The sequence below is a fragment of the Gigantopelta aegis genome, chromosome 4 (assembly GCF_016097555.1).
Source record: "Gigantopelta aegis isolate Gae_Host chromosome 4, Gae_host_genome, whole genome shotgun sequence".
Lineage (NCBI taxonomy): Eukaryota > Metazoa > Mollusca > Gastropoda > Neomphalida > Peltospiridae > Gigantopelta > Gigantopelta aegis.
Window position 1 is genome coordinate 116,553,022 of NC_054702.1, and position 27,999 is coordinate 116,581,020.

The window sequence follows — 27,999 nt, forward strand, 5'->3', positions numbered from 1 at the left end:
AATGAATTCTTGATAACCTGTAAAGAAATGTTTTCTGGCACTTGTATTTGTTAATGAAAGCTAACAATGAGTTGGCAGCAAAAGAAGGAATATCTGTTTAAGTTTATAGACCTCACCATGGCAGGAACTTCAGAATTGTTTATCTATGGCAATTATGAAATATTTGTGCTGTTGTTAAATTCGATCTCTCTTCACTGTTATGGATTAACTCTGGCTCCCCTTTTTAAAATTGGTTCCTTGTAGCCTCTATAAATTCTCAAAATGACCGTTATGGGAGTTACTTGATGGTTATGATACCAAAAGGTTGGGCACATGCTAGATTTTTTACGCTCTTTCATTTGTCTATAAACTTGAAAAGCTTGCATGGAATTCTCGTTTTTTTTACAGATGTGAGATAAGCAGAATGTCGGAGGTTGAGGATGAAGATAAAGAATCCAGGCAGATGTCTGAAGATGATACTGCTCGTAAGTTCTGCAGCAAGACTTTAGACCAACCATCAGTCAACACACCCAGGTCAGACTTGAACTGTGGACATGAGACATCAGTGAGTGAAATAAATCCTGAAGATGAGACTACTCGTACATTCTGTATCAAGTCATCAGAGCAACCGACAGTTAGCACTCCCAGGTCAGACTTGAACTGTGGACATGATACATCAGTGAGCATCCCCAGGTCAGACTTGAACTGTGGACATGAGACATCAGTGAGCACCCCCAGGTCAGACTTGAACTGTGGACATGAGACGTCAGTGAGCACTCCCAGGTCAGACTTGAACTGTGGACATGAGACATCAGTGAACACTCCCAGGTCAGACTTGAACTGTGAACATGAGACATCAGTGAGCACCCCCAGGTCAGACTTGAACGGTGGACATGAGACGTCAGTGAGCACTCCCAGGTCAGACATGAACTGTGGACATGAGATGTCAGTGAGCACTCCCAGGTCAGACTTGAACTGTGGACATGAGACGTCAGTGAGTGAAGTGAGTCCTGCCACACCTCACCAGGACTGTTCTAATACCACCATGTACGAGATGGATGGTCAGCGCTTGTTTGATTGTGACACAGACGTCCAGAATAACACAACATATGACAATAGAGGATGGCTTTGTGGTGAGCAAGAAAAGTACACTTTGTCACAGAAGTCAGCTGAATGTAGCACTGATGATAGAGAGAATCCCTCTAGTGTGGATCCTGTCCGGGCTGACACAGACATCAGTGATGATAGAGAGAATCCCTCTAGTGTGGATCCTGTCCGGGCTGACACAGACATCAGTGATGCCAACACTAGTCACAGTTCTGCTGATACAAGTCAGAAGTTCTATGTGATGTCGAATGTAGATGAATCATCTTATTCCTGGCACACTGTCAGTGAACTGGCTTCTACCATGCAGACAAATGATTCCAAGAAACGAGCTGATGCTAATGTTGATGGTGAGAAGGGATGTGATTTGGAAAAGATGTCTGAAAAGCACAAGAAGAGTATTCAGTGGGCCAGTGTTCTCAACTTGCTACATGGTGACAACAGTCATGTGATTGGTAGGTTTTCTGCTGGATGTTTATTTCATAACATTGAAGCATTGCAATTACAAAATTATTGACAAGACTTTTTATATATTCTTGTCAATAATTGTTTTTTTAAGTGTTGATATCTCGAAGTAAACTCAGATGTTGTTAAAATATTTGACTCATGTGGTGCTATTTTGTAGAGGGATACCAACACACGGAAGTGTTTGTGAACAACAACCTGTACCATTGTAGCGTTTGTACTCCTCGTTACCCCAAATTAAAACATATTTTAGCGTTTGTACTCCTCGTTACCCCAAATTAAAACATATTGTAGTGTTTGTACTCCTCGTTACCCCAAATTAAAACATATTTTAGGCCTCTGAAAATTGTGAGTTTTGAATAACCCATTTTTCATTTGTGTGTTATGGTCATAATGGGTAACGCAAAAGCGAAATGGGTTATCTGAATTTGTTTATGTGTAACCCATAAATGATTTGTGCAAATCTTCAGTTCTCAGAGGCTTTTACTGTACTGCTTAATGATCCTCTGTGTGCATGTTACAATACTTTTACTGTACTGCTTAATGATCCTCTGTGTGCATGTTACAATACTTTTACTGTACTGCTTAATGATCCTCTGTGTGCATGTTACAATACTTTTACTGTACTGCTTAATGATCCTCTGTGTGCATGTTACTTTTACTGTACTGCTTAATGATCCCCTGTGTGCATGTTACAATACTTTTACTGTACGGCTTAATGATCCTCTATGTGCATGTTACAATACTTTTACTGTACTGCTTAATGATCCTTTGTGTGCATGTTACAATACTTTTACTGTACTGCTTAATGATCCTCTGTGTGCATGTTACAATACTTTTACTGTACTGCTTAATGATCCTTTATGTGCATGTTACAATACTTTTACTGTACTGCTTAATGATCCTCTGTGTGCATATTACTTTTACTGTACTGCTTAATGATCCTTTATGTGCATGTTACAATACTTTTACTGTACTGCTTAATGATCCTCTATGTGCATATTACTTTTACTGTACTGCTTAATGATCCTTTATGTGCATGTTACAATACTTTTACTGTACTGCTTAATGATCCTCTGTGTGCATGTTACAATACTTTTACTGTACTGCTTAATGATCCTCTGTGTGCATATTACTTTTACTGTACTGCTTAATGATCCTCTGTGTGCATGTTACAATACTTTTACTGTACTGCTTAATGATCCTCTGTGTGCATGTTACAATACTTTTACTGTACTGCTTAATGATCCTCTGTGTGCATGTTACAATACTTTTACTGTACTGCTTAATGATCCTCTGTGTGCATGTTACTTTTACTGTACTGCTTAATGATCCCCTGTGTGCATGTTACAATACTTTTACTGTACTGCTTAATGATCCTCTGTGTGCATGTTACTTTTACTGTACTGCTTAATGATCCTCTGTGTGCATGTTACTTTTACTGTACTGCTTAATGATCCTCTGTGTGCATGTTACTTTTACTGTACTGCTTAATGATCCTCTGTGCGCATGTTACAATACTTTTACTGTACTGCTTAATGATCCTCTGTGTGCATGTTACAATACTTTTACTGTACTGCTTAATGATCCTCTGTGTGCATGTTACTTTTACTGTACTGCTTAATGATCCTCTGTGTGCATGTTACAATACTTTTACTGTACTGCTTAATGATCCTCTGTGTGCATGTTACAATACTTTTACTGTACTGCTTAATGATCCTCTGTGTGCATGTTACTTTTACTGTACTGCTTAATGATCCTCTGTGTGCATGTTACAATACTTTTACTGTACTGCTTAATGATCCTCTGTGTGCATGTTACTTTTACTGTACTGCTTAATGATCCTCTGTGTGCATGTTACTTTTACTGTACTGCTTAATGATCCCCTGTGTGCATGTTACAATACTTTTACTGTACGGCTTAATGATCCTCTATGTGCATGTTACAATACTTTTACTGTACTGCTTAATGATCCTCTGTGTGCATGTTACTTTTACTGTACTGCTTAATGATCCCCTGTGTGCATGTTACAATACTTTTACTGTACTGCTTAATGATCCTCTGTGTGCATGTTACTTTTACTGTACTGCTTAATGATCCTCTGTGTGCATGTTACTTTTACTGTACTGCTTAATGATCCTCTGTGTGCATGTTACTTTTACTGTACTGCTTAATGATCCCCTGTGTGCATGTTACAATACTTTTACTGTACGGCTTAATGATCCTCTATGTGCATGTTACAATACTTTTACTGTACTGCTTAATGATCCTCTGTGTGCATGTTACTTTTACTGTACTGCTTAATGATCCCCTGTGTGCATGTTACAATACTTTTACTGTACTGCTTAATGATCCTCTGTGTGCATGTTACTTTTACTGTACTGCTTAATGATCCTCTGTGTGCATGTTACTTTTACTGTACTGCTTAATGATCCTCTGTGTGCATGTTACTTTTACTGTACTGCTTAATGATCCTCTGTGCGCATGTTACAATACTTTTACTGTACTGCTTAATGATCCTCTGTGTGCATGTTACAATACTTTTACTGTACTGCTTAATGATCCTCTGTGTGCATGTTACTTTTACTGTACTGCTTAATGATCCTCTGTGTGCATGTTACAATACTTTTACTGTACTGCTTAATGATCCTCTGTGTGCATGTTACAATACTTTTACTGTACTGCTTAATGATCCTCTGTGTGCATGTTACTTTTACTGTACTGCTTAATGATCCTCTGTGTGCATGTTACAATACTTTTACTGTACTGCTTAATGATCCTCTGTGTGCATGTTACTTTTACTGTACTGCTTAATGATCCTCTGTGTGCATGTTACTTTTACTGTACTGCTTAATGATCCTCTGTGTGCATGTTACTTTTACTGTACTGCTTAATGATCCTCTGTGTGCATGTTACAATACTTTTACTGTACTGCTTAATGATCCTCTGTGTGCATGTTACTTTTACTGTACTGCTTAATGATCCTCTGTGTGCATGTTACAATACTTTTACTGTACTGCTTAATGATCCTGTGTGTGCATGTTACAATACTTTTATGCTGCAGTTGTGCTATCTCAACAGAGTAGTCAGTAAATTTCTAGTTTGAATACCAGTAATCTCATTCAACGAGACATCTCTGAAAATATTTCTGACCTCGCTGTTTAAAGTGAGCCATCACTCTCGCTGCCCATCACTCTTGCTGCCCATCACTCTCACTGCCCTCTTTCTGCCCATCACTCTCACTGCCCTCTTTCTGCCCATCACTCTCGCTGCCCATCACTCTCACTGCCCTCTTGCTGCCCTCTTGCTGCCCATCTGCTGCCCCTCTTGCTGCCCATCACTCTTGCTGCCCATCACTCTCGCTGCCCATCACTCTCACTGCCCTCTTGCTGCCCATCACTCTCGCTGCCCATCACTCTCACTGCCCTCTTTCTGCCCATCACTCTCACTGCCCATCACTCTCGCTGCCCATCACTCTCACTGCCCTCTTGCTGCCCATCACTCTCGCTGCCCATCACTCTCACTGCCCTCTTGCTGCCCATCACTCTCGCTGCCCCATCACTCTCACTGCCCTCGCTGCCCATCACTCTCGCTGCCCATCACTCTCACTCTCATGCTGCCCATCACTCTCACTGCCCTCTTGCTGCCCATCACTCTCGCTGCCCATCACTCTCACTGCCCTCTTTCTGCCCATCACTCTCACTGCCCTCTTGCTGCCCATCACTCTCACTGCCCTCTTGCTGCCCATCACTCTCGCTGCCCATCACTCTCACTGCCCATCACTCTCACTGCCCTCTTGCTGCCCCTCACTCTGCTGCCCATCACTCTCGCTCACTCTCGCTGCCCATCACTCTCGCTGCCCATCACTCTCACTGCCCTCTTGCTGCCCATCACTCTCACTGCCCTCTTTCTGCCCATCACTCTCGCTGCCCATCACTCTCACTGCCCTCTCGCTGCCCATCACTCTCGCTGCCCATCACTCGCTGCCCATCACTCTTGCTGCCCATCACTCTCACTGCCCTATTTCTGCCCATCACTCTCACTGCCCTCTTTCTGCCCATCACTCTCACTGCCCTCTTTCTGCCCATCACTCTCACTGCAATCACTCTCACTGCCCTCTTGCTGCCCATCACTCTCGCTGCCCATCACTCTCACTGCCCTCTTGCTGCCCATCACTCTCACTGCCCTCTTGCTGCCCATCACTCTCGCTGCCCATCACTCTCACTGCCCTCTCGCTGCACTCTCGCTGCCCATCACTCCCACTCTCGCTGCCCATCACTCTGCTGCCCATCACTCTCACTGCCCATCACTCTCGCTGCCCCCATCACTGCCCATCACTCTCACTGCACTCTCACTGCCCTCTCTCGCTGCCCATCACTCTCGCTGCCCATCACTCTCACTGCCCTCTCGCTGCCCATCACTCTCGCTGCCCATCACTCTGCTGCCCATCACTCTCACTGCCCTCACTTTCTGCCCATCACTCTCACTGCACTCTCTGCCCATCACTCTCTGCCCATCACTCTCACTGTCCATCACTCTCACTGCCCTCTTCGCTGCCCATCACTCTCGCTGCCCATCACTCTCACTGCCCTCTGCACTCTCGCTGCCCATCACTCTCGCTGCCCATCACTCTCACTGCACTCTCGCTGCTGCCCATCACTCTCGCTGCCCACTCTTGCTGCCCATCACTCTCACTGCCCTCTTGCTGCCCATCACTCTCGCTGCCCATCACTCTTGCTGCCCATCACTCTTGCTGCCCTCTTGCTGCCCATCACTCTCGCTGCCCATCACTCTCACTGCCCTCTTGCTGCCCATCACTCTCGCTGCCCTCTTGCTGCCCATCACTCTCGCTGCCCATCACTCTCGCTGCCCATCACTCTCACTGCCCTCTTGCTGCCCATCACTCTCGCTGCCCATCACTCTCGCTGCCCATCACTCTCACTGCCCATCACTCTCACTGCCCATCACTCTCACTGCCCTCTTGCTGCCCATCACTCTTGCTGCCCATCACTCTCACTGCCCTCTTGCTGCCCATCACTCTCGCTGCCCATCACTCTCGCTGCCCATCACTCTCACTGCCCATCACTCTCACTGCCCTCTTGCTGCCCATCACTCTCACTGCCCATCACTCTCACTGCCCTCTTGCTGCCCATCACTCTCGCTGCCCATCACTCTCGCTGCCCATCACTCTCGCTGCCCATCACTCTCACTGCCCATCACTCTCACTGCCCTCTCGCTGCCCATCACTCTCGCTGCCCATCACTCTCGCTGCCCATCACTCTCGTTGCCCATCACTCTCACTGCCACTCTCGCTGCCCATCACTCTCGCTGCCCATCACTCTCGCTGCCCATCACTCTCACTGCCCTCTTGCTGCCCATCACTCTCGCTGCCCATCACTCTCATCACTCTCGCTGCCCATCACTCTCACTGCCCATCACTCTCGCTGCCCATCACTCTCGCTGCCCATCACTCTCACTGCACTCTCGCTGCCCATCACTCTCGCTGCCCATCACTCTCGCTGCCCATCACTCTCACTGCACTCTCGCTGCCCATCACTCTCGCTGCCCATCACTCTCACTGCCCATCACTCTCGCTGCCCATCACTCTCGCTGCCCATCACTCTCACTGCCCTCACTCTCCATCACTCTCATCACTCTCACTGCACTCTCGCTGCCCATCACTCTCACTGCACTCTCGCTGCCCATCACTCTCGCTGCCCATCACTCTCACTGCACTCTCGCTGCCCATCACTCTCGCTGCCCATCACTCTCGCTGCCCATCACTCCCCTGACCTTAATTCAAGGAAAGTAATATTTGGCTCTTCTTAGAATGTGAATTGATATGGTATCAATATAGTAGAATCTTAAATGGCCCCCCATAACCTATGTTTGGGAAATAATTAAACACTGGAACCCTCAATTGTTTTCACAGTGAGGTCTGAGGCCAAACATTACAAGTGTGCCAAGTGAGTGTCTAGTACTGCATGTGATGTTATATAGTACAGTGACCGACACTCACTAGCTTTTGAACACACAGATATGTTTTCCTTCCTAGAAAAACAACATTTTAATGGATCAGAAACTTGGTGATGTTACTAGTGTTTGTTACACATTTGTTTCACATGGCATTTAGGTATCCATGACGATTTGTATTTGGTACCTTATCTTTGTGTGTATATTTGCCACCCTCTATATTCGTTACAAATCTTACCTTTGGTGGATATTTGTAAAAAGATATTTAGTCACAGTGGTAACTTTCCTCTGTAGATTTTGTCACTAGACCATTACTGTGACCACCGCTCCTAACATTAAATTAGTACTGCAGTTATAAATATGATTAATTTATTATTATTATTTTTTGTTTTGTAGATTGGAATTTTGTTAATACTAACAAAAGTGACAGAGAGTGTACCTCACTTGACAGTCGTCACATGTCTGGTCCAAGTGATAGCCAAGCTGATCAGCATTCTCATACCACTACACTGGTAAATCATCAACACTCAGCATCTACATCTGATTCAGTAAATCATCAACACTCAACATCTATTGCAGTAAATCATCAACTTTCATCTACATCAGGTCATACCAACACCACTGCCTTAGTGGATCATCAACACTCACGTTCATCAGAAGATCATCAAAACTTGATGTCTACCTCAAGTCATACTAGTACTGCTACCGTAAAAGATCATCGGCACATGTCTACCTCAGTAGATTGTCAACACTCAGCATCTGGTCATCCCAGCACCTCTATCATGGAGGACCATCAACACTCACCATCTACACCAGTAGTTCATCAACACACATCTGCATCAGGTACTTCCCACAGTGATCTGAATTGTTTTTCAGATACTTCAAGTAACTGCAGCATGTCGGTGACTAATCCCCATTTGTACACAACACACACAATAAACAGAAACTCTGATGGCTTGTTCCAGCATGGTGATATACAGTGTTCCCCAACGGCACAAAGAAACACTTTTCACAGCACTGCAGAAGATAAAGAATTGTTACATGAAAAAATGGACAAAACAAATATTAAATATAATGTCATTTCACCTCACAGAGCCACAAAACGCCACTGGCAAGATACAGCAGGATTTGACAGTAACCCTATTCTTGACGGTGTGAAAACTCCATGTTTGAATCCTTGTTACGCTGCCCCTGTCTTACCACAGACAGTTGACAGTTCTGCAAAATCCTCAACAAAGTCAGCAGCAAAACCTCTGATGCCATTCTTCTTTGGTGCAGCACGTGGAAGTGTGATTCTTCCTGATAACCTATTATCTTCAGTGAAAGGCACTCCTGATGGACAGCTCTCCATCCAGTACAATGTTAATGACCCGTATACACAGAGACTCAACTATCAGCCCATAGCTGCCAAAGTCAGCGATATTCACCAGATGATTTATTTACTTCACCAGTCCCAATCGAACGATACCAAAGCTAAGAAGATCAAACCTGTGTTTAATGATTTCCTCAACAAAGATTGTGTTCCCATTACAATTTGCAACAGATCCTATATATGTACAAGGAAAGCCTTGAGTAACAGGACCGTGAAGGACTTGATAGACACCGCCAGCTTGTTACCCGGAGCAGAGTCTTCTGATTCTGAGTTGGATGAAACATCAGAAGGTACAGATGAGGAGGAGGATGATGATGCAGCAACCTTAAAAGGTAGTAATTCAGTTTGTAGTGGTGACAAAATACATGCTGGCTCAAACAGTAATGGTCCCTTTTTACCAGTACAAACATCAGCTGAAAGTGTTACAGGAAGCCCATTGAAAGTTAGCTGTGATAGGACACAGTTGATGCACACAAATAGAATGAAACGAGACCATACAGACAGTACAACAAGTGATGGTGATGAACTGGTGTGTACAGCAGTAAACAGTGTGTCGTGTTCACATACCGTCAAGGCAACAAGTGATGATCAACACATTCAGTCAGTTCATTCAGCAGTGGAGTTAAGTTCTGACAATTCACAGACTCGGTCAGATGTATCATGGTCATTACTTAACAAAAGTGATAGTTTAAAAGAATCTACAGACAGGAACAGTAATCTCTGTGACAGAACTTTGATGATGGAAGGCAAATATGAACAAAACAGTTCTATTCAGAAAACAAATATGGTACTATGTGAACAAGGGAGCACTGAGGATTTTTGTAGCAAAAGCAATTACTTGTGTAGGAATCAAAAGTCTAGTAACCTCAAAAGTTATGTTCCTGTTAGAGCTGACAAAACATTTGAGACCAAGGATGCAGGACAAAGTGTGATGTCAACCCATTGTTCCAGCAGTAAGACTGACCTTTCATTGCTGTATGGCTTGTTGAGAGCAGACTTTGGTGAGCATGTTGACCGGCATGGACGAAATGATGGGACCAATATGCCACATGTTTCAGCAAATACTCTGACAGTGCCACTGGATCTTCGAGTTGACCATCCATCAACAAGTTGTACCGAATACAAATCTGGTTCCGGTAAGATGTCCGTCGTCCCAGATCACCTTTACCAACAGACAGACTGGAACATGAACAGTAAGGTGCCAGTGTCATCCGATGTGTACTCTAATCCGTGTCCTGCCTATTTTCCCACTCTCCACTGTGATACTTTACCACCAGTTTCTGCCAGCTTCCCACCAGGTATGTCTAACTTTTATGAGAACAACATTACTGCCATGATGTCATCATCTCAGACACATCCAGTAGAGGTAGCTGTGCCTGCAGTCTCGGGAGTGCTTGGACAGAACAGTATGCAAATGTCCAGTTGGAACCAGTCTAACTGCTGGGTGAACCAGTCTGTCCACACTCTGGGGAAAGATGTCGGTGATTCCATTCAGAGACCATGTAGTCAGCAGACGCAGCATGTGTTTTACACTCCATCTTTGGAAAGTGTGTCCAGGATGCCATCACCAAATGTACAGAGAAGTTTATTTTCTAATGATGTGTCGTCCCTGAATTCACAAGCCTCGTTGTCTGCAGTGTCATACACGAGAACAACTGATACATCTAGACAACAGCCAGGTATTTATCTTTAACTGGTTATCTTATACTATACTTATTTTCCACTAAGCCATTCTAATGGTAATCTCTACTAAATATTCTTAAAGGGTAGCTCTACAATATGTGTTAAATATTTTTTTAATTTTAAAAATTAAAATGTTTAAAAATTGTTACTAGGACAGTGTCATTTGCCACTTGGTGATCATCTAAAATTTATATAGTACAACCCATGTAGTAAATATGGGTGATATATGGCACTTATTGAACATGTAGTACACTAGTGTGAAAGAGTACACTAGTGTGAAAGTGTATTAGGCGTATCATAAAATATTGTTTGTTTCTGGTTATACTGACCCTAATTTGAACCTGCCGACCCTAAAACTTTTTTTGTATATCAAAAAAAGTTTGTTTAATATAATAACAATTTCCACGAAAACATTCCAAAACTATCACAAGCACTAATTTGGTATCATTTAGGGAATAACCCTACTGTGTTTTCCGATTTGTGAACGTACATCAGTGGTTTTACTGTCGCAAATTTAGTTTTATTGGCGACCCGTTAGCTACGAAATGTTTTCTTCTAACAATTGATTGATGGAGTTACTTCCCTTCAAATTGAAGTTTGCTAACTTTCGTGAGATATCGGGCGAAGAGTCGCAAAATTGTTTTCACGAATATATGCAATTTTTTCCAATTTACTGTACATCTAGCATAGCGAGGTGTTCCGATTAATAATAATGATAATAATAATAACTATATTTAATGATTTACTCCAGCGACAAACTGGCCTTGTAGAAATTTAGTGACCTTCTGATAAACTAGGGGAGGGAATGTTTACCGATACTGATGGAGTTTACTGCCAAATCAAATGATTACATGTCAGTAAGATCTCAATATGTTTCGTTATTTGTTGTAAGTGGTCACTGGGAACTTTCCTTTTTTAAATTAAGTTATGAAATAGATATAGAAAATAAAATGGCCATAAGGTTTTTGTCCTTTTGAAAATTGTATAATGAAAAAAAAAGCCCTTATATTTAAAACTGCACATAAAATATGCCCCCAAAACGTCACTTTACCATGCCTTACTTCATTTCTAGGGAAAACACTGTGATGAATGGTATTGTTGGTTTGCATAATGCATTTCTATACATGCAGAGGTTATTTTGAATACCGGTAGTCAACACCTTTATTTAATATCCATAAATAAAATTATTTACCAAAATAAAATGTTTTTCCTACCTACCTACCCTATATTTTTCCAGCATGTAATAGGAAACAAGTATTTTTTCCGGCCTTATCAAAATCAGATTGTAAAATATAATAGGACAAAAAAGACCCTCCATCCCTTTTTACTGACAGTTTTATCTACAGGTTTATAGCAGATCAGCGTAACACGTGTATAGGTGTTTATAGCAGATGAGTGATACACATGTATAGGTGTTTATAGCAGATCAGCATTACACCTGTATAGGTGTTTATTGCAGATCAGCGTTACACGTGTATGGGTGTTTATAGCTGATGAGCGTTACACGTGTATAGGTGTTTATAGCAGATCAGCGTTACACGTGTATGGGTGTTTATAGCTGATGAGTGTTACACGTGTATAGGTGTTTATAGCAGATCAGCGTTACACGTGTATAGGTGTTTATAGCAGATGAGCATTACACGTGTGTAGGTGTTTATTGCTCATAAAATACAAAGTTAGCAAAACATTTTGTCAAATTGTCATTGAAACTTCCATAATTTCATTCACTTTAAAAAAAAAAGTGCAATAGATGACAGATGTTGAAGTGAAGTATAGATTTTACAAACTGTCTCACTGCATCGTTACCCACAGTTTGTACAGTGGACCCTCAAAGTCTGATGTACCAGTGTTCTGAGGAGGATGCTGAAATGGTGCAGATGGTTCGGAGCGACGGGTATTCCCGAGAAAGCAAGCCCAAACCCAGACACTTCCTCATCAGTGAACTCCGCATCGGTAACTATAAGGTGCTCACATTTTGTTTATATTTCAGTCTTAACAATTAGTGTTAATCAGTGTTGATCAGTGGAGATGACAAAACTTCTGATTTGTCCAGAAATCACTAATTATTGTGCCACCTCAAAACGTCCTGTCATAAGTTGTTAGGTGGTGTGTGTGTTTTGTTTTTTAATGAAAAAAGTATAATAAGCATCCTACTGTTCAAATCCTGCAAAATATTTAGCAATTTTTTGCTAATGTAATTTTCATCTCAGTGTCTTTACATTTTGCACTCTGGTGAAGAGAATGCTAGTGTTACGGCCCAATTACACTGGAGAGTGGTAACGGAAAACCACGCGGGGAAAACATGGAACTAGTGCTTTTACATAGAACCAATTACACTGGAGAGTGGTAATGGAAAACCACGCGGGGAAAACATGGAACTAGTGCTTTTACATAGAACCAATTACACTGAGCATGGAACGGCCCGACGGCAGAGCGGTAAACCGCTGGGGATAAAACGTTAAGCGATTTTTCTCAAATGACGTGCGGTAAATTTAGGAGTTCAGCCAATCAGGACTAGATGTATGACGTCATATCCACCATGTGTAGTCATCATGTCGGTGGAGCGATTGATTACAGAAGTTGAGAAATACCCTCTATACTGTATGATCAAACACACGTCTCTGTGTCCTAACTAAAATTTTCAACAGTAACATCTCCTTTTCACTTTTTCTTGTCTTCACCATCTTTTACGCGCCAAAATAGTAAGCTATTTGTTTAAAAACCCAAAATTACACTCGCTGTGTGTAATTAAAAAAACCGTGCGGTTTACCACTTTCCATTCTCCACTGTCCGTTACCGCTCTCCAGTGTAATTGAACCTTTAAGAGTAAAACTCAGTAACTAAAGAATGCCTACTTTTATAGCATTTTGATTATAACAAATCTTTGTATTCACAGTAATGTAAGTCTTGGTACTGTATAAAAAATACCTTGTTTCATAGTTACTATTACCTTGTTTCATAGTTACTATAAGTATTATAACTCGATTTGTAGAGCCTGTCATGTTGCTAACAGTGTGTGTATACACACGCGCACACACACACACACACACACACACACACACACACAGACAGACAGACACACAGACACAGAGACAGACAGACACACACACACAGACGGACACAGACAGACAGATATGTACTGTTAGCAACATGTCAGGCCAAGCATATATATATTTCCTATTTCAGTTTTCATGTAGTGGAACGAATGGTGATAGGACATCAAAGATAAAGATACTGTTCAGTCGAAGGTATCGTAGTGACTGGTGTATAGATACATTAATGTAGGGAAAACACTAGGAAAGACTTAATAGACTATTTCTTGTATGTTACAGAACTCTGTGATGTCTTTATTTCTTTGTTGGTTTGCTAAATCTAGTGGGTGTTTATATAAGATTGTTAATATATTTTGGTTACATAATTTTTCTTTGAAAAAACAGCTTATAATGTAATGCACCAATTGTTTCTATTAAAGGTTTTCATGATAAATATTTTTTATATAGTTGGTTTCCTGTATTTAGTGGGTGTTTATATAAAATTAAGTTAAAATGTATTTTAATTGTTTTGTTTTGCTTTCGAAAAAGCTACAATTAAATTAATTTTTTCCATAAGAGTAATGTACTCAGTAAACTTGTAAAGATGATTTCCAACTAGATTTGTTATGTGAACAAGTTGATGAGGAAGGATGTATTTTGTAGAAAAAATGTTGACCAGTGGAATCTTATTTCACTCAGAATTAGTTTTAAAGTTTTTATAAGGTTTAGATTTTTATACAAGAAAAAATTGTTTATGATATTTGTAAATAACCATTGTCAATATTACTATGTTACCCAGTAGCCAATGTATTATTTGTGCTTTGCTTCGTTCTGTATACCGATAGAAAACTGGTGTACGAGTTACAGCTGAACGAGACAACAAATACGGTGTTGTCGTGTATCAAACAGCTGGCGGCGGTGGAGGTCCCTTTTGAGACGATCGTTCACCTGTGGGGTCATGACAAGCACGTGATCGTTGAGTTATCAAAGAGTCCTCTCATGTTCCTGGGTACGCGGGTATCCGACTCCAGCAGGCCCAAGCTGCATTACAGTCACATGCCGTGCTACGATCGGTCAAAACACGTTGACGTCACCGGGGGATACCTCCCCATTGCTCCCTACCACTTTGTGAGTGTTTATATCAGGCTATAGCTTGCTTTTGTGGTGAAAAAAAATAGTATATACTTATAATCAGTGTTTACAAGTAGGTGGCAGTGCCATTTTGTGTTTTTAATATTTTCAGATTACATTGTGAAGTTTGAGTGTAGGCAAAGTGAAGTTTAAAATTTTCAGATTACATTGCAAACTTCAAAGTGAGGAAGTGTTTTTAATATTTTCAGATTACATTGTGAAGTTGAGAGTAGACAAAGTGAGGAAGTGTTTTTAATATTTTCAGATTACATTGCGAAGTTCAAGCGTAGACAAAGTGAAGCAGTGTTTTGCCGAGTTCAGCGACAGATTTTGTGAGATGCTGCTGCGCCCTCTCATTGTGAATCCACAGAAAAAGCTAGAGAATCACAAGCAGACAACAGATGTGACAATGCATCTGAAGTCACAAAATTCAACACAAATACAGAATAGTATGTGAACATGTTTAACATTTAATTTAACATCAAATCCAAAATTAGTGACCAATAGGCAAAGTATATTTGAGAGATTTTTTCTACAGCTGAAAAAAAATGTCTGAACAAGATACACAAAATATTACACTAATACAGTTGTTGTATTTTCATTATTTTATAAATTGTAGTGCCCCCATCGTCAACTGCTGATTCTAACAACAATAAGATCGTCCCCAGTGAGCCCGGATGCAGCTGTGTAGGTGGTTGTCGATCTAAGATGTGTCCGTGTCGTAAGCAAGGCACGGTGTGCTCCGACTGCTGTGTGTGTTACAGCTGCGACAATCCACTTAACATGCTGGACAAGATGGGTGTCGCCGTCGACATGGCGTGTCTTGATGCCTGCCTTATGCAAAACATATACCAGGTACACAACAAAACATATCAGGTACACAACAAAACATATACCAGGTACACAACAAAACATATCAGGTACACAACAAAACATATACCAGGTACACCACAAAACATACTAGGTACACAACAAAACATATACCAGGTACACCACAAAACATATCAGGTACACAACAAAACATATACCAGGTACACCACAAAACATATACCAAGTACACCACAAAACATATCAGGTACACAACAAAACATATACCAGGTACACCATAAAACATACTAGGTACACAACAAAACATATCAGGTACACAACAAAACATATACCAGATACACAACAAAACATACTAGGTACACAACAAAAGATACTAGGTACACCACAAAACATATCAGGTACACAACAAAACATATACCAGGTACACCACAAAACATACTAGGTACACAACAAAACATATCAGGTACACAACAAAACATATACCAGGTACACCACAAAACATACTAGGTACACAACAAAACATACTAGGTACACCACAAAACATATACCAAGTACACCACAAAACATATCAGGTACACAACAAAACATACCAGGTACACAACAAAACATACTAGGTACACCACAAAACATATACCAAGTACACCACAAAACATATACCAGGTACACAACAAAACATACCAGGTACACAACAAAACATATACCAGGTACACAACAAAACATACCAGGTACACAACAAAACATATACCAGGTACACAACAAAACATACCAGGTACACAACAAAACATATACCAGGTACACAGGTACACAAAACATATACCAAGTACACACCACAGGTACAAACATATACCAAGTACACCACAAAACATATACCAAGTACACAACAAAACATACCAGGTACACCACAAAACATATACCAGGTACACAACAAAACATATACCAGGTACACAACAAAACATATACCAGGTACACCACAAAACATACCAGGTACACAACAAAACATATACCAAGTACACAACAAAACATATACCAAGTACACAACAAAACATACCAGGTACACCACAAAACATATACCAGGTACACAACAAAACATACCAGGTACACAACAAAACATACCAAGTACACAACAAAACATAAACAGGTACACCACAAAACATACCAGGTACACAACAAAACATACCAGGTACACAAAAAAACCAGGTACCACCACCAGGTACAGGTACACAAAACATATACCAGGTACCAGGTACACAACAAAACATACCAGGTACACACCAAAACATATACCAGGTACACAACAAAACATATACCAGGTACACAACAAAACATACCAGGTACACAACAAAACATACCAGGTACCCAACAAAACATACCAGGTACACAACAAAACATATACCAGGTACACAACAAAACATACCAGGTACACCACAAAACATATACCAGGTACACCACAAAACATATACCAGGTACACCACAAAACATATCAGGTACACAACAAAACATATACCAGGTACACCACAAAACATATACCAAGTACACCACAAAACATATCAGGTACACAACAAAACATATACCAGGTACACCATAAAACATACTAGGTACACAACAAAACATATCAGGTACACAACAAAACATATACCAGATACACAACAAAAGATACTAGGTACACCACAAAACATATCAGGTACACAACAAAACATATACCAGGTACACCACAAAACATATACCAGGTACACCACAAAACATCAGGTACACAACAAAACATATCAGGTACACAACAAAACATATACCAGGTACACCACAAAACATACTAGGTACACAACAAAACATACTAGGTACACCACAAAACATATACCAAGTACACCACAAAACATATCAGGTACACAACAAAACATACCAGCTACACAACAAAACATATACCAGATACACAACAAAACATACCAGCTACACAACAAAACATATACCAGGTACACCACAAAACATATACCAAGTACACAACAAAACACCAGGTACACCACAAAACATATACCAAGTACACCGCAAAACATATACCAAGTACACAACAAAACATACCAGGTACACAACAAATCATATACCAAGTACACCACAAAACATATACCAGGTACACAACAAAACATATACCAAGTACACCACAAAACATATACCAGGTACACAACAAAACATATACCAGGTACACAACAAAACATATACCAGGTACACAACAAAACATATACCAAGTACACCACAAAACATATACCAGGTACACCACAAAACATACCAGGTACACAACAAAACATATACCAAGTACACAACAAAACATACCAGGTACACCACAAAACATATACCAGGTACACAACAAAACATACCAGGTACACAACAAAACATATACCAAGTACACAACAAAACATATACCAGGTACACAACAAAACATACCAGGTACACAACAAAACATATACCATGTACACCACAAAACATATCAGGTACACAACAAAACATATACCAGGTACACCATAAAACATACTAGGTACACAACAAAACATATCAGGTACACAACAAAACATATACCAGATACACAACAAAACATACTAGGTACACAACAAAAGATACTAGGTACACCACAAAACATATCAGGTACACAACAAAATATATACCAGGTACACCACAAAACATACTAGGTACACAACAAAACATCAGGTACACAACAAAACATATCAGGTACACAACAAAACATATACCAGGTACACCACAAAACATACTAGGTACACAACAAAACATACTAGGTACACCACAAAACATATACCAAGTACACCACAAAACATATCAGATACACAACAAAACATACCAGCTACACAAGAAAACATATACCAGATACACAACAAAACATACCAGCTACACAACAAAACATATACCAGATACACAACAAAACATACCAGCTACACAACAAAACATATACCAGATACACAACAAAACATACCAGCTACACAACAAAACATATACCAGGTACACCACAAAACATATACCAAGTACACAACAAAACACCAGGTACACCACAAAACATATACCAAGTACACCGCAAAACACACTGTGTCAGATGAGTGCTGTTTTCACTATAGGTTGTTTGTGCCTAGTCACATTGTGTCAAATGAGTGCTGTTTTCACTATAGGGTGTTTGTGCCTAGTCACACTTTGTGGCATGAGTGCTGTTTTCACTATAGGTTGTTTGTGCCTAGTCACACCGTGTCAGATGAGTGCTGTTTTCACTATAGGTTGTTTGTGCCTAGTCACAGTGTGTCAAATGAGTGCTGTTTTCACTATAGGTTGTTTGTGCCTAGTCACATTGTGTCAGATGAGTGCTGTTTTCACTATAGGGTGTTTGTGCCTAGTCACACCGTGTCAGATGAGTGCTGTTTTCACTATAGGTTGTTTGTGCCTAGTCACAGTGTGTCAAATGAGTGCTGTTTTCACTATAGGTTGTTTGTGCCTAGTCACATTGTGTCAAATGAGTGCTGTTTTCACTATAGGGTGTTTGTGCCTAGTCACACTTTGTGGCATGAGTGCTGTTTTCACTATAGGTTGTTTGTGCCTAGTCACACCGTGTCAGATGAGTGCTGTTTTCACTATAGGTTGTTTGTGCCTAGTCACAGTGTGTCAAATGAGTGCTGTTTTCACTATAGGTTATTTGTGCCTAGTCACATTGTGTCAGATGAGTGCTGTTTTCACTATAGGGTGTTTGTGCCTAGTCACAGTGTGTCAAATGAGTGCTGTTTTCACTATAGGTTGTTTGTGCCTAGTCACATTGTGTCAGATGAGTGCTGTTTTCACTATAGGTTGTTTGTGCCTAGTCACAGTGTGTCAAATGAGTGCTGTTTTCACTATAGGTTGTTTGTGCCTAGTCACAGTGTGTCAAATGAGTGCTGTTTTCACTATAGGTTGTTTGTGCCTAGTCACACTGTGTCAAATGAGTGCTGTTTTCACTATAGGGTGTTTGTGCCTAGTCACACTTTGTGGCATGAGTGCTGTTTTCACTATAGGGTGTTTGTGCCTAGTCACACTTTGTGGCATGAGTGCTGTTTTCACTATAGGGTGTTTGTACCTAGTCACACTATGTGAAATGAGTGCTGTTTTTACTATAGGTTGTTTGTGCCTAGTCACACTTTGTGGCATGAGTGCTGTTTTCACTATAGGGTGTTTGTGCCTAGTCACACTGTGTCAAATGAGTGCTGTTTTCACTATAGGGTGTTTGTGCCTAGTCACACTTTGTGGCATGAGTGCTGTTTTCACTATAGGGTGTTTGTGCCTAGTCACACTATGTGAAATGAGTGCTGTTTTTACTATAGCTTGTGTTACCTAGTTAAACTCTGTGAAATGAGTGCTGTTTTCACTGTAGGAAACTGATCTTGAGAAAGTGTTGATGAGAGAGATTGTACTACAGTGTTGTGACGTCGTCGTCAAACTGAAGGAGTGTGTTCCTGGTCCCATTCACTGTCCAAACAAACCACAGTGCCGTGCCTCCTATAGATTCTCCTGGTGTAAAGGTCAGTATACACTATATGAGTTATTAGTCAAACTAAAGGAGTGTGTTCCTGGCCCCATTCACTGTCCAAACAAACCACAGTGCCGTGCCTCCTACAGATTCTCCTGGTGTAAAGGTCAATATACACTATATGAGTTATTAGTCAAACTAAAGGAGTGTGTTCCTGGCCCCATTCACTGTCCAAACAAACCACAGTGCCATGCCTCCTACTGATTATCCTAGTGTAAAGGTCAGTATACACTATATGAGTTATTAGTCAAACTAAAGGAGTGTGTTCCTGGCCCCATTCACTGTCCAGACAAACCACAGTGCTGCGCCTCCTGATTATCCTAGTGTAACAGTCAGTATACACTATATGAGTTATTAGTCAAACTAAAGGAGTGTGTTCCTGGCCCCATTCACTGTCCAGACAAACCACAGTGCCGTGCCTCCTACAGATTATCCTGGTGTAACAGTCAGTATACACTATATAAGTTATTAGTCAAACTAAAGGAGTGTGTTCCTGGCCCCATTCACTGTCCAAACAAACCACAGTGCCGTGCCTCCTACTGATTATCCTAGTGTAAAGGTCAGTATACACTATATGAGTTATTAGTCAAACTAAAGGAGTGTGTTCCTGGCCCCATTCACTGTCCAAACAAACCACAGTGCCATGCCTCCTACTGATTATCCTAGTGTAAAGGTCAGTATACACTATATGAGTTATTAGTCAAACTAAAGGAGTGTGTTCCTGGCCCCATTCACTGTCCAGACAAACCACAGTGCGTGCCTCCTACTGATTATCCTAGTGTAACAGTCAGTATACACTATATGAGTTATTAGTCAAACTAAAGGAGTGTGTTCCTGGCCCCATTCACTGTCCAGACAAACCACAGTGCCGTGCCTCCTACTGATTATCCTAGTGTAACAGTCAGTATACACTATATGAGTTATTAGTCAAACTAAAGGAGTGTGTTCCTGGCCCCATTCACTGTCCAGACAAACCACAGTGCTGTGCCTCCTGATTATCCTAGTGTAACAGTCAGTATACACTATATGAGTTATTAGTCAAACTAAAGGAGTGTGTTCCTGGCCCCATTCACTGTCCAGACAAACCACAGTGCCGTGCCTCCTACTGATTATCCTAGTGTAACAGTCAGTATACACTATATGAGTTATTAGTCAAACTGAAGGAGTGTGTTCCTGGCCCCATTCACTGTCCAAACAAACCACAGTGATTATCCTAGTGTGAAGGTCAGTATACACTATATGAGTTTTTAGTCAAACTAAAGGAGTGTGTTCCTGGCCCCATTCACTGTCCAAACAAACCACATGGCCGCGCCTCCTACTGATTATCCTAGTGTGAAGGTCAGTATACACTATATGAGTTATTAGTCAAATTAAAGGAGTGTGTTCCTGGCCCCATTCACTGTCCAAACAAACCACAGTGATTATCCTAGTGTGAAGGTCAGTATACACTATATGAGTTATTAGTTAAACTAAAGGAGTGTGTTCCTGGCCCCATTCACTGTCCAAACAAACCACAGTGCCGTGCCTCCTACAGATTCTCCTGGTGTAAAGGTCAGTATACACTATATGAGTTATTAGTCAAACTAAAGGAGTGTGTTCCTGGCCCCATTCACTGTCCAAACAAACCACAGTGATTATCCTAGTGTGAAGGTCAGTATACACTATATGAGTTATTAGTTAAACTAAAGCAGTGTGTTCCTGGCCCCATTCACTGTCCAAACAAACCACAGTGCCGTGCCTCCTACAGATTCTCCTGGTGTAAAGGTCAGTATACACTATATGAGTTATTAGTCAAACTAAAGTAGTGTGTTCCTGGCCCCATTCACTGTCCAAACAAACCACAGTGCCGTGCCTCCTACTGATTATCCTAGTGTAAAGGTCAGTATACACTATATGAGTTTTTAGTCAAACTAAAGGAGTGTGTTCCTGGCCCCATTCACTGTCCAGACAAACCACAGTGCTGTGCCTCCTGATTATCCTAGTGTAACAGTCAGTATACACTATATGAGTTATTAGTCAAACTAAAGGAGTGTGTTCCTGGCCCCATTCACTGTCCAAACAAACCACATGGCCGCGCCTCCTACTGATTATCCTAGTGTGAAGGTCAGTATACACTATATGAGTTATTAGTCAAATTAAAGGAGTGTGTTCCTGGCCCCATTCACTGTTCAAACAAACCACAGTGATTATCCTAGTGTGAAGGTCAGTATACACTATATGAGTTATTAGTCAAACTAAAGTGGTGTGTTCCTGGCCCCATTCACTGTCTAAACAAACCACAGTGATTATCCCAGTGTGTTCCTGGCCCCATTCACTGTCCAAACAAACCACAGTGATTATCCCAGTGTATTCCTGGCCCCATTCACTGTCCAAACAAACCACAATGATTATCCTAGTGTGTTCCTGGCCCCATTCACTGTCCAAACAAACCACAGTGATTATCCTAGTGTGAAGGTCAGTATACACTATATGAGTTATTAGTCAAACTGAAGGAGTGTGTTCCTGGCCCCATTCACTGTCCAAACAAACCACAGTGATTATCCTAGTGTGAAGGTCAGTATACACTATATGAGTTATTAGTCAAACTAAAGGAATGTGTTCCTGGCCCCATTCACTGTCCAAACAAACCACAGTGCTGCGCCTCCTACTGATTATCCTAGTGTGAAGGTCAGTATACACTATATGAGTTATTAGTCAAACTAAAGGAGTGTGTTCCTGGCCCCATTCACTGTCCAAACAAACCTCAGTGATTATCCTAGTGCGAAGGTACTATTAAAAGAGAGTTATTAGTACCCTGCCGGTTCAACCAGACTAAATGTTTCATATCTGTCTGTCTTTTTTTTTAGAATGCCTTGCGATATTGAACTGAAAGTTTTGGTATGGCTTTAACATATACAGTTGCAGCTGGAGCTTGACTTTCATGGGCATTTACCCATTTTTATATGCCCGTCATTGACAGGTTATGGCTGAATGTCATTATGAATTCACCGCAACCTTATCAATTCATAAAGGATCATCAAACCTATCATGCAAGTACAACTTGGGGTGGTGTTGTGTAGCATACCATCACTAGGTCACCATGACCTACTTTTGACATCACCAGTACTATTGTTGAGGGAGTTATGGCCAGATCAAGTTTAATGGCGAACACCCAGAAATTATCTCCTCCTTAGAGGTCGCATCGTTACTGTATACCCTATAGTCTCGCTTTAAACAGCTGTTCCGTAGTGTGATTTGAAGCCATGGTCGTATAAAATTACTTTGTCCACCTCTGTACGAACAGGAAAAGTGATCATGTTTTTTCAGACATTGCACAAAGAATGTCTGGACTGCATAACGGATCTAGTATATGACAAAATACAACAACAACAACAACAACAAAAAAACAATAGTGAATCGCTGGAAAACGAGACGTTTGTGTGTCATTGCCAAAAACCTATCCCTTGTCGGTGTGTAGATTTTTAATTTTTTTTTATTTATAAATATATTATTTGAATAAAATCTAGTTGAAATATAATATTTTCTTCCGTTTATGTATGCTATGTGGACATTTGTTTATTTGTGTCTTTTGTTCACTGCTTTTTGGTGAGGGGGAGGGTTTTGGTGGGTTCGTCCTATCCCCCATGGCATTGTTCATGTTTGTTGTCGATTATTAATTAATTAATTTTTTTATTTTTAATCAATAATTTCAAAGACTAAAAGAAAAAATGTTTTAGAGACAATACACTTTTTATAATTTATGTACATTGTATTTGAAAGTGGGGATGGGGTGGGGTACCAGTAGTGTGCTGTCAGTTAAAAGGTTGTGGAGAGAGAGTGAGAGAGTAAATGAGTAAGTGTGTGTGTGTGTGTGTGTGTGTGTGTGTGTGTAATAAGTTTAAATATCAGTAAATATCAGATGTTAACATAGGACCTATGGTATCTCCACTTTTGAGCACAGTAAAAGGAAAAAAGAGGAGACCATGGCCCTATCGGCCCTCACCTCTTCCACAGCCCCTAATACACAATTTGAAGAAGAAAAAAATTGTTCGAGACATGTAAATAGCATACATACAATATAGACAGAGTAGTGAGATGTGGTGTGCCCATTAAAGGTAGGGTCAACTCCAACAAGAGCCTTATGTGTTGGAAAGATGCATACCCGGACCACCAACACATACTGACACTTTAGCAAATTAAAAACACGTAATTTTAGAGTTAATAAAAAAACATGATTATTCCTGCTAACTGGGGGCAGCCATTTTGTTTCGTTTTTGTGACGTCCGGTGGGATAGCTTGGGGCGAAGTGACGTCAGCTCCTGACCATCTCCTGTATGTACAGTGTAAACAAAAGCAGTAATTTTCGACAAGGCGCTTCTCTTTGATCAACCTGACTTGTAAAACAGCATAAATGACGCAATAATATAATAAACTATTTAAAAATATATTTCAAGTTGCATTAACGGAACAAAATGGGGTTATAGTATTTTTCTCTGTTTAATAATCCAAAGGAAAAATTTACACTATTAGGCCTATTGATATGCTACGTTGGAGCAAAAACGACAACCCACGATACCCAAGTGATGATTTTTTTTTCTTTGGGACTACGTAATTGGTCAGTTCTGTGGTTTTAGATGGAAAAGTCTACTTAATCAATACAGTAATAAACCATGTCCATTACAATTTTAGGGGCGACAGGTAATATTCCACAATACCGGTATTTTTGTGTCTAGACAGCGTCAATTAACTGGTTACCAATCAAATACACACCTGCCAATCAGGAATTACAGGTAGAAGCAACAAACAGCATAGACCAATTAACTAAGAAAGCACTCCGTGTATCATTTCAGTACGTAGATTAATGCATGGGCAAAACATTGTTAATTGTTTCGACTTGTTGTGTAGCCGCTTTGACAATGGCATTTTATTTTGTATTGAATAATAATATATATAGTACTGGATATACTTATTACTGGCTTACTGGGATGTGTATTATTACAGAACATTGCAATGTATGACTATTTATCATCCCGCAAAAACCAGGTAGATTGTGTTTCTCTAGTTCTAAGGCTCGTTCCTGACGTGATGCGTTAAGCATTACGTAACCACCAGCTCGCCAGAGGGCGTACTCACTGAGATGGTACAAAATGGCTGCGCCCGTTATATATAATAGCCGTCACATTTAACCGTTTTATTAATTAACTATACGATTATACGTGTTGATATTAAGCAATAATGTGCATTATATATCGTTAAATATGCATACCAGGCCAAATGCCTTAATTGTCCTCTCCTTTAAGGTGTCAAAAAAAAATGTTTCTTGAAACCGACCCTACCTTAAAAAAAAAAAGGCTTAAACTGATTATTTTTCCCTTTTTAAAATTTTATTTTAAGTTAAAAAGAGCACAAATGTAGTCTTTTTTTTGTGTGTTTTTTTTTTTTTTTTTTTTTTGCCAAACTAGACTATTTTGGACAAATGTAGCAAAATCCCAACATTTTATTCTGCAGTGACTGTTAAGCTGTATAACAGTTTATAATACTTTTACTTTTTGGGGGAGTATGTTGACTACATTATGATAAATTCTAGCATGGCATTGAAAAAAGCCACCCTGCTGGACTGAAAATATAAATACCAGATAGTTATTGTTTATATATATTGAACATGAAACAAGCCATGTGTGAATACTGCATGTAATGCATCTCTTGAAATTAATGTAATTAGTGTTAAGTTAATTGGTGTACCTATATTCACTTTAAACTATTAGTAAACCATAAGTGTACTTTTATATATAGTCATAATTATTTCTTGCTGCATCTGGTTTTAGAAATCCACATTTGTAAAATACCTGTATTTTGTTTCTTTAATTTATAATTTATTACTCTTACAGCCTTTGGAGAAAAAAAAAGAGTATAATGTCTAAAGCAGTTTTTAATTGCTGTTAATTTCATTATGAGTGGAAATCATGGAAAGTCATGCATTTGCTTTATAGATAAGTGTATGAACCATGATTAAGATAATTTACAGTGGACTTTTCTTAATAGAAGTGTATGAACCATGATTAAGATCATTTACAGTGGACTTTTCTTAATAGAAGTGTATGAACCATGATTATATCTTCATATTAAATCACGATAACAAACATTGAATAGAACCTGGAAGTAAACAGCTAAGAATGGAACATGGCGTTTTACAAATTAAAACTTTATTAAATGCTATTACCGTTTTTTTATTGCCGAAACTCAAGTATTATCAGTCAAATATGTACACATTTAATGGTTTTGGCATGGTGGATATATGATAGAAATTTGTAAGAACAGTAGGGAGTAGCCTACGTGGTTGGGGAAAACCCATGATTTGACTGAATATTATTTTGTTCTTTTTTATTCTTCCATTTGTTTTTTTTAACCACCAACTGCGGAATTTCGTAGATTTTTATTATTTACTTTAATTTTTAGCCGTTCTACGCTTCAGTTACATATATTATATTCTCACAATTAGGTCGGGAATAATAGAGTGGATATACCGATTGGTGCGTTAAAATACAAATTTAAAAACCGGAATGGTATATAGTGCACGAGCGCCACCTGTCGGAAAGTCTCTGATACAATCCTATTCATGGGAATTTACTTAAGGGCAATAACTCTGTCAAAATGGAATATATCCATGTTTGACAGAGTTGTGGCTCTTGAAATTAAGGGCCAGGTAGGGGACGTATTGCTTCAGAAGTACTCAGAATGCTTGTTGATTTTGATAAACCAATGTCACACCTACAGATTTTTCTGGTCCATATACTACAGTAAATAACGCTTCTTCTTGAGTTTTGCATTATATTATTTTTGTGTATGTTGATGTTGGGGTGTGTACGTGAGTTGATATTGGTGTGTGTTTATGTGTGAGGTGATATTGGTGTGTGTGTGTGTGTGTGTGAGTTGATATTAGTGTGTGCGAGTTGATATTGGGGTGTGGTGTGAGTTGATATTGGGGGTGTATGTGTGTGAGTTGATATTGGTATATATGTGTTGATATTGGGTATGGGTGTGTCTGAGTGTGTGTGTGTGCGTGTGCGAGAGTTGATATCGGTGTGTGTTGATACTGGTGTGTGTGTGTATTTTTAGGTGAGGTGTGCAATGAGGTCACCAATAAACGAAATCACTGCCATCTGTGTCAGAAGTGTGTCCAGCCTATGAATCAACACTGTCAGGTATACTGTCTAAACAGCAGTCTGTACTGTCTAAACGTAGTCTGTACGTTATCAGTAGTGTCAATCTGTAGTGTCAGTCTATACAGTATCTGTAGTGTCAGTCTGTACAGTGTCTGCAGTGTCAGTCTGTACAGTATCTGCAGTGTCAGTCTGTACAGTGTCAGTCTTCACATTGTGTGTAGTGTCAGTCTGTGCAGTGTCAGTAGTATCAGTGTTTGTAGTGTCAGTCTGTGTCAGTAGTATCAGTCTGTACAGTGTCTGTAATGTCAGTCAGTAATATCAGTCTATAGTAGTATCAGTCTGTATCTGTAGTGTCAGTCTATACAGTATCTGCAGTGTCAGTCTGTACAGTGTTTGCAGTGTCAATCTGCACATTGTCTAGTGTCAGTCTGTACAGTGTATGTAGTGTCAGTCTGTGCAGTGTCAGTCTGTAGTGTCAGTAGTATCAGTCTGTACAGTGTCAGTAGTATCAGTCTGTGTCTGTAGTATCAGTCTGTACAGTGTCAGTAGTATCAGTCTGTAGTATCAGTCTGTAGTATCAGTCTGTACAATATCAGTCTGTGTCTCGTGCTGGGGTGTTGTTAAACATTCATTCATTCATTCAGTCTGTTTCTGCAGTGTCAGTAGTATCAGCATGTACAGTGTCAGTCTGTAGTATCAGTAGTATCGGTCTGTGTCTGTAGTGTCAGTAGTATCAGTCTGTGTCTGTAG

General features: G+C 40.2%; 1 protein-coding gene across 1 annotated transcript; it reads left to right on the plus strand.

Moving 5' to 3' along the window:
- The first annotated feature begins 345 nt into the window (after positions 1-345).
- LOC121370210 lies at positions 346-27,915 on the plus strand. Its single transcript, XM_041495325.1, has 10 exons — positions 346-1,538; positions 7,918-10,572; positions 12,389-12,540; positions 13,763-13,824; positions 14,454-14,736; positions 15,005-15,188; positions 15,359-15,594; positions 19,952-20,099; positions 27,203-27,288; positions 27,907-27,915. The coding sequence occupies exons 1-10, from the start codon at positions 404-406 to the stop codon at positions 27,913-27,915; spliced, it is 4,950 nt and encodes a 1,649-aa protein (XP_041351259.1). The 5' UTR covers positions 346-403.
- The last annotated feature ends 84 nt before the right edge of the window (positions 27,916-27,999 follow it).